Source organism: Passer domesticus, chromosome 5, assembly GCF_036417665.1.
Source record: "Passer domesticus isolate bPasDom1 chromosome 5, bPasDom1.hap1, whole genome shotgun sequence".
Classification (NCBI taxonomy): Eukaryota; Metazoa; Chordata; class Aves; order Passeriformes; family Passeridae; genus Passer; species Passer domesticus.
The window spans coordinates 21,677,926-21,694,470 of NC_087478.1; the positions used below are offsets into that span (position 1 = coordinate 21,677,926).

A 16,545-nucleotide genomic window follows, 5' to 3' on the forward strand; every position below is an offset into this window, starting at 1 on the left:
TGATTTCCCCCACTCCTGTCAGGAAGATATTCTCATAAATTTTGGGGGCTTTGAGAATATTTTGCATTTTAAGAAGATGCTCTAAACTATATGTTTTTTGTTCCTCCAAACTCTGAGTCACCACAGCTGATTCACACCTAAAATCTCTCCATCTTCTGTAGAAATCATTTTCTCTCTTCAGTTTTTTGTCTGCCTGATTTTCTCAAGGCTAGTCATATATTCCAAGAAGTCTGCAAGACCATCTTGTTACCCCACCAGAGGACTCACTACACCCAATAAAATCTCTTCACCTAATATTTCAAGACATCTAAGATTGAATGCTCCACAGCTCCAGGGAATCCATTTGATTACTTCACTAGCTTTACTCCCAAAACAGATTTCCTAATAACGACTTTGTTGTAGTACATCATGCCCTGATTACTACAGCCATGATGAGCAGATTGTTCTTTTTTCCTTGGCAACAGAATTCATTAACACTTTGTGTTAACAAGCACCTCTGTTCACCCAAACATACCAGCCTTCACACTCTCTGAAGAAAGAGCATCATTGTGTCCTTCTGTCTCTAGCACCTTCTCTCATTTTCACTAATTTTGCTGATATGGTATGTCTTGGAAAATGAAAAACGGATGTCTGACAGTCACCAGCCATGGCCTGAGGGCCTCTGAAACCCATGGCTGCAGTTTATACTCTAGACTAATTAGCAGTTCTGAGGAAACTGTTACTGGCTGCACTTACGAAGGAGCACTTCTGCAAGTGCTTGCTGCTGGCCAGATGTCAGCAATTAAGCTGATACTTTTCCTTTAGCCTCTGGTCAAAAGTATGAACAGTGAGGAGAACAGTGAGACGTGATACTAAATATGCTAAAGGAATAACATAAAGATATACAGCCAAGAGCATGTGTTTCATCCTAGTTCTGACAGTGACTCATACAGTTTCTATCCTAGTTTTCTCCATCTCTAACTGATGTGGCAGCATTTTCTGGCCTTGCAACTCGAACTGCAAAGCAAAGTGAACTGACTAATTTTCTTCCATGAAAAATGTAAATTTCTTTAAAAAGTAATTTTTCCAAAGGATACCAAACAAATCAAAATGAAAAACTGACAAATATTGACTTCAAAAATTGCTTTTGGGGAAAATCAAATGAGACTTTCCTTCACCTGGCCCTCCAGCTGCTTTTTCAGTCATTCAATATATATAGAGAAAAAACTTTGCAGCTAGCATCACTCCACATCAACACCTGTGCTTGCTCCTGCAGCCTCATGTTCCCTAACATTCCCCAAGCGCCAGCTTTTACCACAGGGAATGACCACCACTGTGTACAAAGCAGCAAATAACTCTCTACAGAGAGCTAAGAGAGGGGCAGCAGAGGCCTTATGTTCCATAATAATACAATTCTCAAACCACCATTTACAGCAAAATGAGTTATATCTGAATATATTCATGCGGCTTTATCAGTGAGGGGGTATTTACTCCTTGCTGTAATATGTAGTAGTGCCACTTTAAATACCAGACAAATCTCTTGACCCAAGCACATAAAGAGAAAGGCCAAGATTTGCTCAGATTTGCTCCCATGGGTCTGTTGTCTCAATCATCCTTTCCTGTTGCTGGTGCAGCTCCACCCAAGCACCACTCCCACATCTGCAAAAAGCTAGATCATCCTCATAGTTAGTTGCTAGAACTAGGGCTTAGTTTACACAGGCAAGTATTTAAACATAGCATGCTCTTAAAATGGCAGAAAACAGGACATAATCCAGTGTATATTGACAATGTCAGAAAATAGGAAATAACTACAGATCTAATATTCTTTGCATTATATGTAAATTTAAGTGTCTATGTAGTATATGATCCATACTTAACAATGTCAGAAAAATGAGTAGGACATGAAAATGGTGTTGATTTCTGTGGAAATTGAAAGAAAGGGTAAGTGTTGAACAAAACTAAGATGGTTTCAATACTTATCTTATGGAACAACAAATCACACAAAAAAATCCCAACCCACATCAATATTTGTACTGTAGCGACCTTTCTAATGGCATGGCTAAAATTTAATCTTTAGTGGATGTCATTCAAACTGCAAAAAGAGGCAAGAGTAAATTTTAAATGCTTCACTGCAGTATTCTAAAAACAGGAAATGATCATGTAAAAGCAATACTATGAAACTGGTTTATAATTCTTTTTTAGAGTCCCTCATTGTAATTGCCAGAGCTTCCACCAAATTACTAACACGCTAAAGCAGCAGGGAGCATATAATGTTTTGCTGCACTCAGTTTGTCAGGAGCCTGAATACCTATGCTTTTTTCCACGGCCAAACTGATGGGCTACCATTGAGCTTATGCACAATCTTTTCCATTCCAAGAGCTAGCGGTAATGACAGAATTTTGCACGTTACTGCAGAATGAATGAAAACTGGCCAGTCAGATTTGTAACATACAACTGCACACATTTCTTGGAGTCTAAAGTATGCCGAGATTTGCATAACTATTTGTAAAGGTGAAGAATTGATAAATGAAGGAAATGCCTATTAAGGGAGGGTCACCAAAGAGTAATGAGGCAGGCATATTCAGCAAAGGACAGAAAAACTGATGGCTCTGTAAGAAAAGATAAAAGTAGTTTATTTATCTTTGAAGATGTCATCTGGGCATCTGGGCATCTGGGCCAAGTATGGAATTCAGGAATGATTCAGTCAGCAGGCAGTAACTAGAGACCATTATTCTTGGAGGGCAAAAATGCCTACTAGAGAAACAACTTTCTGAGATAAAACCTTCCTTTTAAAAATGTTATGAAAATGTTGGCAGGGTAGCACAGAGTCATAAGGACACACACATCCTGTTAATCTTTACTGTGGTAACAGATGAGAGCGTCTCAGACTGGAAGAACAGGGAAGAAGGCAGAAGACGCTGGAAAATATTTGGCAAGTTCTTCTCTGGTATTTGCCTCTCTGGGAGAATCTAAGGGGGCTCTGAAGCCAGGTGGCTCATCCTACTCATCTCTGATAGAGCAACACAGCTCTGTCCTGGGCTGAGGCAAGGAAGTCCAGAGGTTTGTACAGCTCATTACAGCAAATCTTGCCTGAGAAAGCCTGGAAGTGTAGGGCTTTCTCACTCCTCCTTCTGACCCTTTTATTATTTTCCATGAGATTGTGACACCAATTTCAACCCCCTTCAAGGCTGTGGCAAAGGCTTATCTTGTTCCAGAGGAGAGGCAGATGTTCACATTTATAAATGAAGAAGGGAGGGAGGAAGGCAGGAAGGCAGGAAGGCAGGAAGGAAGGAAGGAAGGAAGGAAGGAAGGAAGGAAGGAAGGAAGGAAGGAAGGAAGGAAGGAAGGAAGGAAGGAAGGAAGGAAGGAAGGAAGGAAGGAAGGAAGGAAGGAAGGAAGGAAGGAAGGAAGGAAGGAAGGAAGGAAGGAAGGAAGGAAGGAAGGAAGGAAGGAAGGAAGGAAGGAAGGCCAATCACACTACCTGGCAGACCAAACAAATGTGCCATTTGCAGATGTGCTGGCCAATACAATCTGGTACCTTTCTTATCAGCTGTTATGATGAGCTGTTTGCTCATCAGCAACTTATTTTGAACTGCTTACTTCAAAACAGGTTTACCACAGATATTTACTGGAGGTACTGACCATGTCAAAACAGATTTCCCAAGGTGGTAATCCCAGCTCTCTCCAAAATCTGACAATTCCATCATCTGCTCCTAACAAAGTTCCACCTCTCTATCTCCCTCCCAGCAGCAAACTAAGAGACGTGTTAAATTTACAGCAAACTGGCTCATTTAGGGCTGTAGTCTCAAAGAGCTCAGAGCAGGCAAAGGTATCATCAGCTCATGGAATTTTCCTTCCATGTGAGTTTAATTGCTAAGGAATGGTGAAAGCACAACCACTTTTTGTTCAAGCAAAGCTGCTTGAGAATTCACTGACAAAGCTATTTTTCAGTAAAAAATTAGGGATTTGAATAATTTATGTTTTACTGCAGAATACATCTGTATGGATTTTTGATAGTAAACCCATAAACCACGGTCTCTTTGCCGTGATTTAAAAAAAAAAAAGTTTTTTTCATTTTAGCCAACTGCTTTTCAGTTACCAAAACTCAAAATGGTTTTAGTTGATTTGTAAGAAGTGAAAAATTTCCACTGAAGAAAACTATTCCCTGGATGTTTTTCTCTGACTGCAAGGAACTCAACACAGTGCTTCAGCCCAGGTGTTGAAGATCTTTCTGGAAGATCAGTGTGCACAGCTGTCACATTTGGGTTCCTAACAGCAGCAGAACTGGTCCAAAAATTCTTAGCAGGCCAGCACAAAAAAAAGTTAGGAATGTTTTGTGGTGAATTTTTTTCCATATATGACTTCAGCTAGAGTCTTGGCTCTCAGCCATTCAAAACAAAAAAATCCTTTCAAATTTAGAGTGAGCTTTGAAAGATACATGAGTAAGAAAGACTGCACACAAACAAAAGCAACTGATAGAGCTGCTAAGGAATAGCAAGTAACAAGAAATTACTCTTTTTTTTAGATTTTTCACAGCACTCATGCTCTGTGTTTCTCAGTTCATTATCTGTATCTTTTTAATTGAGGCCTAAAGGAGCATATTTTTAATAACATATAACATTCCTGTTATAAAAATGTTATGCCAAAGCATAGCTCAAAATACCCTTCTCCAAAATAAGGAGTACTATCCCATCCAGAAGAGTAAACCATCATCTACTGGGGAAGAAAATTGACTTTGAATGAAATTTGCTTAGCTGTAAGAAAAGATCATTGGGTTGGTATATAGACATGCTCTCTTACTTATTTCTTGTTTTTAAAACATAACCTTAAAGCTAGACACTTATTTAACAGAGAATAGTTAAAGGCAGATTTATGCTGCCACGAAATGCCAGTAGAGTCTTACTCTTTGCCTTAAGTTGGCAAGCATTTGACTTTTTTACATAATCCAACATCTGCTGGAAGCTGTGGGATGTTTCTGGAAAATACCTGACCTTTTTATTTTTTTTATTATTATTACTGGAAAAACACTACAGGAAGTACTGATTCTGGCCTGTAAAGTATAAATACCCACAGTTAAGCTCATTTCTGCAGAGGCAGTATTTGGAGTGTAAAAACTGCACAGGAGAGTGTCAATCTGAATTCAGCATGTACGAAAATTTAGTGCAGTCTTTTTTTTTCCTTTTTTTTAATAATAAGTTGCAACTGAATTTGGCATACCCACTTCCTTGGCCATTTGAAATAAAAGTATTTCACAGAGATGGTGCACATGGTCCCCAGAGATACTGACTTTCCCCTGCAGTCCATCTGACATTAGCAAAGCCTGCAAGACATGGTGTGTCTTGTCACTCTGAGATGGAAAGTACTCAAGGCAAGGAGTGTCTGAAGGTGACTACAAAACTAGATTAAAGCAAGAGTGAGATGAAAACAATTTACTACTTCTTGGTACAGCCTGTCAAAGAAAACCACACGTACTTAATTTTCAAGAAAATTTCTTAGAGAAACTTGAAATTAGTGATGGAATTTTGAGCAATCTCAAGCATGCTAAGTAACTGTAGTTTTAATCTATGAAATTATCTGGTTTGGTTAAAACTCAAAGCCAACCTGAGCACTCTGTTAGCTCCAGAAGTATATCCCAAGCCTGAATGATGCAAAGAGTACACCCTTTAGCACAAAAAATATCAAACTATACCATTTTTCTTCTGGCAGAATAGTAGCCTGTGTATTTTTTTCAAAGCCTTCCATTTCTTGAATTGACTTACAAGACCAAATTGGCATCACAGTTTTAGTTTATTCCTCTGAGGTGTCCAAGAATACTCAAACATGGTCATCACACGTCTAACTGGTGCCCAAGCTTCTCTATCAAGAACAGTGTAACTCTACACAATAAAGCTACAGTCCTTTGTGCAAGAGATCAGGATTCTTCAGTAGACTGCTTGAAGTGTGGATCAAATTTCAAGAGGTACTAAGAACCAAGAGTAATCTATCCCAGATTCAGCATCAAGTGCAAAATGTACTTGTTCTATATTGTGTTCTTTAACAAATTTACAGAACAATAAAACATTATTAAAGGGAAAAATAACCTTCACACAAACAAGTTTTCTTTAGGAGAGAAAAAGATAAGGTAGAAAATATAGCAGATATGTGTTTTGTTATGAAACATTCTATTGAAAATCCCTCAGTTATATTGATGAAGTTGGTACAAGAAGTCAGCAGGAACCAAACTGATCTCATTTAATTGCCAAGACTATCATGAACTACTGTGCTGCATTTTTTTACAGAAGAATATAGCTAGAATCATGTAACTGGAAAATTATCCACACATCTGAGAAGGGCTAGAATTTGGCTTCTATCATTACTTTTATCAGAGTTTTTATGCTTTATGTTTGTTGAAGAACACTGGATCAATTCTACACTTAGTAACCACACTTATTAATTAACATATTAACTAAGTGCAATTATTCTTACTGTGATAAGGGCCCTCATGCCTCAGCTCTTCCACGAGTCCCCTGTTTTCAAGGACTGTGACTGTATATCCATGTTTTGCCAGGATGCGCTGACAGAGCTGACGGTCAGTTTCATGGTGAGCAGGAGGTGCATAGAGAACGGCTCTTCTCGTCTGGCTTCCAAAGTACTGGAGAATGGAGGCACCGATCTGCAGCAAACACAGTGCAAAGACAATGATGGTAAGATAGGCCATTCCTTACCAGTACAAAATACAGTTGTTGTTTTTCACAAAACAACAGTAACTTACTGTGGCAAGAGTGAAAATAGTTCTAGCATAATTAAGAATTAGCTTTATATAAGGGACTTCAGACCACAAATTCTATTTTGTCTGCCTTTCCATTTATTCTATCTTAACTTTGAACTTATAAAGGTTTGAAAGCTCTGGTTAGGACTCAAGGATCTTTAAACCATGTTCTTCCCTTGGTGGAAACAACTTTTCCTGAAATCTGGGCTGCTCTAGTGAGCTGGTAACAGCGATTGCTATCTGACTTTTACTGTGGTCACCTGAAAAGAGAGGCCTTGGGAGATCCCATGTGAAATGTTCCAAGGAATGCAGGTCCTATGCAGATGGTAAGTGCAGGCATCTGAGTTTTGCTATGAAGCATTATTAAAAAAAATAAGAAGAGTACTGGGGTAAAATCATACACAGGAATCTTAAACAGAACTGGAGATTACTGCAGTTACTGTAGAAAGTTAAATGTAACCTTGTCAGACCTTTATTGCCTTATTAATCTAACACCATCTAGGCCATAGGAGGACTGGCAGAGAGACTTGTATATAAGAGCAAGGGGAAAGGTATCTGATATCTCCAGTGAATCCCAAGGAACACTTGGAGTATCTACCACTTACTGTCTTCCCATACAGTGCCTAGAGACAATGGCATCTAGAGAAAACCCTTCCTCCATATCTAGCCTGGGGTATGAGCTTCTGGAAAGAAAAAAATTAAAGAGTCAGCCCAAACACACAGTCATAGTGCAAACATAACATTAATTTCTGGAAAGGGCAAATCATTGGGCTGTTCCCATCAGATGTTTGGCTAAGTGGGATATTTTATGTCTTAAATAAACGTAGCAGGTTAACCCTGTCTGGAAGCCACGTGCCCACCAAAGCCACCCTACCACTCCCCTTTCCAACTGGACAGAAGGAAAAATACACTGAAAGCCTTGTGGGTAGAGATCAAAATAGGAAGAGATCATTCATTGATTACTGTCACAGGTGAAACAGATGCAGCTTGGGCAAACAGATTTGTTAGATAATAAATGCAATTAGAGTGAGATAATCAGAAATAGAACCAATACACCTTTCCCCCACCCCTCCCTTCTTCCCACGTTCAATTTCCCTCCCAAATTCTCTACCTCTCCCTCAGTGGAGAAGGAGTGCTGGGACTGGGGGCTTAGTCAGTTCATCACACATTGTCTTTGCTGCTCCTTCCCCCTCAGCAGCAGGACTCCTCACATTCTTCCCCTGCTTCAGTGTGGAGTGACTCCCATTGGAGACAGTCCTTCATGAACTTCTCCAACATGAGTTCTTCTTACAGGCTGCAATTCTTCAAAGTGTTCCAGCATGGGCCTCTGCAACTGGACCCAGTCCTTTGGGAACAGACTGCTCCAGAACGGGTACTCCATGGCCTGCTGGTGCATCTCTACTCTGTGGACTGCAGGGGACAGCCTGCCCCACCACAGTCTTCATCACATTCTGCAGATAACTCTCTCTTCTGGTGCCTGAAGCACTTCCTCTCCTTCTTCCTTCACTGACCTGGTGTCTGCAGAGTTGCTCCTCTCATACATCCTCACTCCTCTCTCTGGGTTGCAGTTGCCCAATTGCTTTTCCCCCTTTTTAAATCTGTTATTCAGAGTTGCTACCACCATCACTGATGGGCTCAACCTTGGCCAGTGGCAGGTCTGTCTTGGAACTGGCTGGCATTGACTGTGGGACATAGGGGATGGGGAAGCTCCTGGCAGATTTTCACAGAAGCCACCCTAGCAGCCCCCCCAAAAAAACCTTGCTGTTCAAACCCCAATAAAATAAAGCATAAAAATAGGATGCTCAGTGTGGGAATGAAAACACCATTAAAAACCAAGACTTTATTTTGGTGAAATATATTTGTCTTTAGGATTGAAACATACCAGCAGTGATTAAATTCAGGACATTAAATTAGTTCCGGGCAAGTTTGTGAATTTCAGCCTGACAGTTGTCAGCAGTTTAAAAATTAAGTTTTTTTCATAACTCTTTATTTTAGTAAGCTTATCACTGAAAGTAGGAAGCACTACACAAACAAGTCACATTTTTTGCACAGTAGACTAGACTAAAAAGAGACAGATACTTTTATACAAATAAATGTCATTCAAGATGTGTCCAGTTGCTTACAGGCCTGGCATCGAGTACTAAAGTCACTCTTCTCAGCAGTGTATCCCCTGAGTGTGGGATGCAGTTTTATATTGTGCTTGGCTGAAGTGTAAGTTTTTCTGCAGCAGTAAAGAGCACAAACTATTTCAGAGCCCTTTGCTTCTAACAACAAATGTTCTTTTGCTCCAGAGCAGTCATTGCCCATGGAAAGTGCTAGAATTATTGATGAAGGGACCCTGAAAAAATCTCAATACAACACTATCAGAGTCTTCCACATATACTTGCTAAATGTGCAACCCAAAACCAGTTTATAAACTGAAGTATTCAAGTAAAGGTTGCTCACTTGCTGGCCAGAGTAAGCACACATAGCACAGGGTGAAGTCATCGGAACTGTGTCAGGTCACCTGTTTGACAGCGTTCCTGACATCCCAGAATTTTTTTCAAGCACAGTGTTCGAGTCTCAGATGGCCCTTGCCCACCACAGCAACGTCACTCTTGTCCCGTTCTGCCTTTGCCCCTCATTCCTCTCTTCTTATCTTCTCTATTTCCTGTTCTCTTGCAGTGCCAGCAGCTGCTGGCAGCCATTCCTCTCCATTTCCCTCCCTCCCTCCCTCCCTGTTCCTAAATCCAGCCCTTGTCCCAGCCCCCCTCCTGTGCTCTCTCTCCCTTCTCTTCCAGGCATTCCAGCCAAACACTTCCTACTTTCCATTTCATGTGGAAGAAACCCAGAAGATAGAGACTTCTCTTGCTTTATTTTGCAAGAAAATTCCATTTTCCATCCCACGTGTGCTGCAGGGGCCCGCGCCGGGGTGAGCTGAGGACACGCGGGGAGTACGGAGGGGCTGCAGACCGGGACGTGTCTCTGCTCCGGTTCCATTCCTGCTGGCGATTATGGCTTCTCCCGCTCCCGTGCCTCCCTCCCCGCTCCGCCTGCGGCGAGGGTCCTGCCCTGGATGTGGCGCCACTTTGTGTGACCCCCCCGCAACAATTACCGCACATCTGTTATGCCAGGAAAACACACCTTTCTTCGTGAGAGCAAAGCCTCCCGCAGTGTCACCTGAAGTATCTTGTTTCAAACATTAAGAGGTCCTGCCTCAAGCACCAGCAATGGCTCTATTCCCCTGCGGCCAATACTCCGGGGACAGCATCCTCCACTGGCACATCTGCTGCAACAGGCCTTGGCCCCGGTGCCCTGCGGGCCCGAGGGACGAGGCACAGGGGACAGGGACCAGCCAGCCCCGAGATGTCCCCAGGGGCTCAGCCAGGGAAGTGCCAGGGAAGATCCCGCCTCGGTGTCAGCCTTGATGCGGAAGGCATCTTCCTCAGGTCTCTGGGGAAGGGCTGCACTGTTTACAACGCTCTGGTTTGGCAGTGACGAATACTCAACAGAACACTGATAGCATGGGAGAGGGGAGGGGAAAAAAAAAAAAAAAAAGAGGAAGTTCAGGCAGTGGCAGTGACCTGGGTCATTTCCACAAAACACAAAGGAAATGGCCCGGAGCGGCTCCGTGGGGCCCGCGCAGCGTCCGGCTCCCACCGGGCGCCGTCCCCGGGCTGGGTGATCAGAGGGCTTGCGACAGCCCTCACAGACAGCCCTCACAGACAGGGCACAGCGCCGGCTTCTCCGGGGGCTTTTCTTGGGACACTCACTCCGGAGACACTCAGAAGCCGCTGAGGCTGCTGCAGTCCGAAGCCTGCTGCCGCAGGCCTGGGAAGGACCGAGCAGGGACACACACCCACCTGTGCGCCAGCCCCCTGCGCACCGCCCGGCCCCGGGTCCCGGCCCCGGGTCCCGCGTACAGGCACTTTTATCCACCAGCCTCCCGAAGAGCCGCAACGGCGTCTCTGGGACATAGAAGCAATTCAGCAGCCTAAATTTAACAGCTTGACCTGCTGTCTAATCTGGTACTATTTAATAATATGAAGTATCTCCACACCTTTTAGGGTACTTGCTTGAGATCCATGCTTAGTGTTGCCAAATTTATTTTCTCTGCCCTGTTTCATACCTATTTACAGTCCAGGTTATACAAGCAACGTGTCCTCTCTGTTTTTTTGCCAAAGCAGTGCAGTTGGGTTGTCAGCTACACTGATTTTTTTTTTAATTTTTTTTTTTTAAATCTGGCCAACTGCATGCTTGTAGCAAGTGATTCCATACTTTTTTTCCAAAGCTTTATACAAGATGCCTTGCATCACTGGACATGCTGATCTAGTTACTACTAAATGTTTTTCAGAATTTCCAATATTATACTAATAACAGTCATGTTTATATATTTAAAGAGTCTGCTGGTTTTCATAAAATGTTTCTCAATCATAAAAATGAGGTCTGGGCAGAGAGCTAGTACAAGAGAAGCAGCATACAATAGATGAAAATAAGCTGTTCACATATTTCCACGTTTTATGGTTCTGATTTTTTTGGCATTCCTCTGATTTTAATGTACAACAGACTCAGACACACAAAAAAAAAATGGGTTCATAACATTTTTAAAATTTGAGAATAATTGGTAAATGGTCAAATATTCCCATGTCCTGACAATTTTTTTAGCTCTTCCTCACTTTGAAGACAGACTATTTGTTAGGAGACCTCCTAGTTTATTACAGATTCAATGTATCTTACATGAAAGGGATTTGCAAGAACATCTGCAGCCCATGTCATACCGAGAAAATGGTGTGTTTGTCTCCACAGAAATTAATGAGGCTTTACAGCAAGGCTGAGATTTCCCATGTGATTTTGGATGAGACCTGTGTCAGCTTTGACATGATACACATGCTCTTGCAGCTCACAAAATACTGCACTTAGCTGAGTCACTGACCTCATTTTAGGGCAATTGGCTGTTACACAGATGATCCACAGCCTTAACAACTGGTCCAAACAAACCAGAATGGGCTGTAAAGTAAATAAAAATGCATAAAAATGAATTTTGTAATTTTGTTTTCACTTTACAGAATGACATGAAAAACACAAAAGAAAACAAAATGAGCTCCATTAAAATTTATTAAAGATTTTTTAAAAATTGTATCAAATGTATACTCCTTTGATGTCTTAACAAACAAGATAAAAGGCCCAGTTTATATAACATAAAAGCTGAAGAATTATGTAACCATCCTTTTGGAACTGAAAATAGACATCCACTTTCAGAGCTGCAATTCCTCGTTCAGTCTGTCTGCAACTTCCAGGGAGCTGTGAAGTTCTCTATTAAAAAGAAAATGTTTTGACATTTCCCTTGAAACTGGTATATCCAATTCTAGGTTATGAATATATAAGGATATAATTGATTCTACTAGTCTCTGAAGATTTCCTCTATTGTACAGAATTTCTAGGTTGTTCCTAAAATCTAGAATTTTTGTCAGTCAGTAACTGAATCTTATGATGTATAATTACTGTTTTTGTTTTAGCCAAGAAGAAAATAGTGAAGATATTTCAAGTTGAAGAGAGCAAAACAGTTCCTTGGCAGCTCCTTCAAATTCCAAGAATATTACATAATTCCATAAATATTGATGCATTGTCTATGCCTGGAAAAGAAGCAAATATACAGTTTGAACTGTTGCCATAGAATTTCACTGACCATCACTTCAACTGCAGAAACAAAATTCTCCATCCTAACATAATGGCCCTACTCATGTCAGCCTAAGTTTCTCTCAGGAAAGAACTCAAAAACTCTGAATCATCTTTTCAGCTAGCCAGTTCTGGTGTCATTAGTCCCACATTAGCTTGTGCTGATTACAAGCAGCCGCTTTTCACACTGAGCTAGCCAAGACTGTCAGAGACTTGGTCCAGTAGCTTCAAATAACTTGACTACAGCTTACTTTAACCCCACTTCTTCCTGCAGGTACTGAGCAGCTGCAAAAGAGATGTATGAGCCACTGTGCAAACCAAAAGGCCTTTGCATGAAAGCAGAGTGCAACAAAAATACCACAAAGGAAAACCTGCCTTATAAAAACAAGGCCAGCACTATTAGCAATATTCACAGGCAGTGAACAGCCTAAATTCCAATTTAGCTAGCAAAGGAAGTCAGCATCTACTTTTGCTACTAAATACCACCTAGCAGAACAACATCACAAAAAATACATGAATGGGACTCCCAAAAAATACTGCACTATTATTGAACAGCATCAGTAAGAAGAGTGATAGTAAAAACTTAGCATGTGGTTCTAATGCCCCAAGCCCTTCATTTATGGGACTATGCAGATGTTTATTAGCTCCAAATGTGACTTCTAAATTCCTTTTTGTGTTTGCATAAGAGTTCATAGAAATAGTAAGTTGTTCATACTACCATTATATTTTAAAGTGTGCATAGCTGCTCTGTCAAGAAGTAAGAGAGAAGTTAATTTCCTGTTTCACTTTCTGGAGGATATTTAAATGCTTTTGCATTATGTTCTGTTGAATTTCCTAATCAGAAAGGACTGGGTCGTAGAATGAAATGGCTGCAATGTAATTCTGCTTTGAATTGTTTGTTGGATAAATACAGAACAAGCAATTAGATTATTGGCATTACTTTGATGGCTGTCTTCTGATGATATTATAAATCCAAGAGCAACACTGGAGTTATTTGCACAGTCATCACCGACACTGAGCAGTAAGTACAGAGCTATTTTATCAAAATGCTTTTTGCTTTATGCTGGCATGTAGTACATGGTAACAACGACCCCGTCTTCAGAACAGACAAGGAGCCAAACCAAACCCTCGTTTTGGAGGAAGTTTCAGTGAATATAGAGTGAGGTTCTGCCTTCATTTGCTCCTCATGTGTCCTTCTCAAAGTTCCCTTCCTGCAAAGCCTCCACCCTACCCTGTTTTTCCTGACTGCTACCACAATAGCTGTGCCCTTTATCACCAGAATATCTCTAGCTATCTGCTCAGTAAAAATAGTTGTTTCCTTAGTGCCATTTCATTTTACATTACAAAAGGGGAAAACAAATGTCCTGCTTTCATAGGGACAATGTGAATGTGATATCATTCCAAGGAAATCAGTCGCTATACCGCTGATACTGTACCCTCCTATACTGATTGCTTTCTAGCTGCAACAGTTTTCATACTAGCAGAGCTCTTTTTTCTTTTGTGAAAAGTTCTCATTCCCCTACTTATTCTATAAAATAGCTTTTAAGTTAAATTTATTTAAAAATGTATTAAACCTTATTATGCATAATGCAGTCTTTTCTATCCAAGCTCTCACCACACTCCATTCTACATAATAGCAAAAATCATCTCTTCTCATTCTATCATCCAGCTTCAATTTTCCTTTTTCAGATATTTACATTTCAAAAGTTCTCATTAGCTTTGTCTTCTTTTCTTTACACTTCCATTCTCATCTCCTTTTCTCTTCCCTTGCACAAATTCAACCATCTCTGTACACAATCTGTTCTGTACTTTCTGAGGTTACTATTACTTTGCAGCTGTAGTTCCCTACTCTCCTACACCTGCTTCCTTTCCCCATGCCTTCTTCCATAAAAGACTCTGCTCCTATCTCCTTTGTTGCTTGCTTATTCTGTCTGAAGCGGGCATATTCCATTAAAAAAAAAATCAATAGAAAAGGAGACGTGTCTTTAGAGGATGAAATTCATTAGAATTGTTTTTAATGTCTGCATTACTTCATGATGAATTTTGTATTATACACAGTCTGATTTCCACTGACTGTGAAGTCCAGCTTTCTGCCTCTGACAGAGTGGAGCACTCAAGTAAAGAGAGGATAATTCCACTCTGAATGTTCAGTGATCTAATGTTCTAGTAACATTTTCTCACCTTTTCAGTAAGTTCACTGTCAATTTTCAAATATAGATGCCTGGCCCAGTAAACTATGCAAGGTGTTCAACTGGATCTTCCTCTAGATGTTGGTGAAGACTAAACCATGATGTTTTACCTTTTTTCCCCGTCTTTTTCTACATAGTATCTTTCAGATATGGCCACATCAGGCTGTCATTATCTTGAATCTTTCATACTGTCCACTCCTAGGAAATGATATCCTATCCTGTTTGTTCAGAATGAAGCCATAAAAAGCCTTTTCTTATCTTTGCTCTTTGCTCACTTGAATATACTTCCTCTTTGAGATACATCTTTTACACAAAACATAAGTGGCAGGTTCAGGGCCTTGAAAGGAGGACAGCTTTTTTTTGACACACCTGTGATATTTAATTTATTTGGATGCCAGCCTAACCCACTCATCAAGTTCTCATATAATCAGCTGTGTATCTTCTCTGTTTTCTTGTTCTCAGCTGGCCTAAATGGCCAGGGGATGTGAAACAAAAGTCTGATGAGTATCCATTAAATAATCTCCTTCAGAACCCAAATTAAAATGGGAATATCCTTATTTTTTGTTTAAATACATTCACAATGGCTGGAAAGCTAGTATGCCCCAAAAAGTGCCTATCACAGGAGTAATAACTATAAGAGGTGATTAATAATTTCCTCCTCCTTTTTCTCCATCTGTGGAAGAAATAAGGAAAAGAAAGAATCTTGCTTTCCAGGACCAAACAGAAATTCCCATTGCAGTATGGTGAAGCAGGCTCACAATTTGAGCCTGGATGTAAAGCTTAATGGCTTGGGAATTAGACCTTTTAAGAAAAAAAAGAAAAGTGTTTTTGGGTCCTCTCTCACTGGGAAAGCAACTGAACACCGGGTATCTGCCCTCCTAAAAGCAGTACAGTCTGAATTCCTTCTACCCAGCAGAGGTACAGCATCTACCTGGGCAAAATTACTTGAGTGAAGAGACATACAAATTGCCTCTGGCTGAATTAATTCTGTGAGTGGAAGCACAGCTTAACCAGATAATTAGCTCTTCTCAAAACTGGCTAAGAAGCAGAGTTAAATTGCTTAACATAAGCGTAACAGTATTAGAGCTGGCTGGCTGGTACCAAAAGTATTTCTGGCACCATACCATGCCAGGAAAACCACACAGAGGGGGCTTTTTTTTTTTTTTTAATTTTATTTATTTTTGTTGTTGTTGATACCTATTCCAGTTTTGATGCTACAGCATCAGCTATTCTCCCTACTATATATTCACAAATATTTCATAATTCCTGCCCTGCTAAACCTGCAGACAGCTTTCTGCTAGATGTGATATCACTCACCACTGCCTTTAGTGCTGGAGTATCAGAAATAAACCTTCTCTTTTTCATGCCTCAGATATTAACATTTAATTTTGTACTAGAAAATGTTGACCCCTCTTCCTGTGAATTTAAAGCTTCAGGACAAGATCCCTGGCAGCTTTTAAAACTGTGCGATACCAGAGATAGGAGTACTATGAGCTCTGCCTGGTTTTCCAGGCTATGAATGAAATCTGTATTTTTGCAATTTAAGAAAGACAGCTTGCACTATGTGCCCAACAGGCAGTGCTCCATCCCAGAGCATCCTGGATGACACATTTACAGACAAGGTAATTGACAAGGTCCATCCATCCCCATGCTTCTCCCACAATTGTAAGTCTCCAAAATGACGTGAACTTTGGTATCAGAAATACACTGGCAAAGCTGGACTTTTCCTAAGATCTCTTCCTTTGCTTCCAACAAATGCCTCATAAAAGATGCCAGGGATTTTTGTTTGATTTTTGTTTGGTTTGGTTTTGCAGGGGTTTTTTGAGGCACTTAGTTCTATGCATACTCTGAATGAAGAAATTATTAGATTTTGGAAGGGGATTTTCCCCCTGTGATAACAATCAGAACAAAATTCTCACAACAGGCTCACAGTACTGGTTTTTCTGAAGGAAGCAAGAACAAAACCTGCCCCTG

At 40.7% G+C, this 16,545-nt stretch overlaps 1 protein-coding gene across 4 annotated transcripts in view; it reads right to left on the minus strand.

Moving 5' to 3' along the window:
- The window catches only part of CPED1 (cadherin like and PC-esterase domain containing 1), a 138,607-nt gene that overhangs the window by 118,466 nt on the left and 3,596 nt on the right, over nt 1–16,545 (minus strand). For all 4 annotated transcript variants that reach the window (XM_064422290.1, XM_064422292.1, XM_064422289.1 and 1 more), the window contains exon 3: nt 6,445–6,631. In XM_064422290.1, coding sequence (XP_064278360.1) covers nt 6,445–6,631 — 187 coding nt within the window. The remainder of the gene's footprint in view (nt 1–6,444; nt 6,632–16,545) is intronic.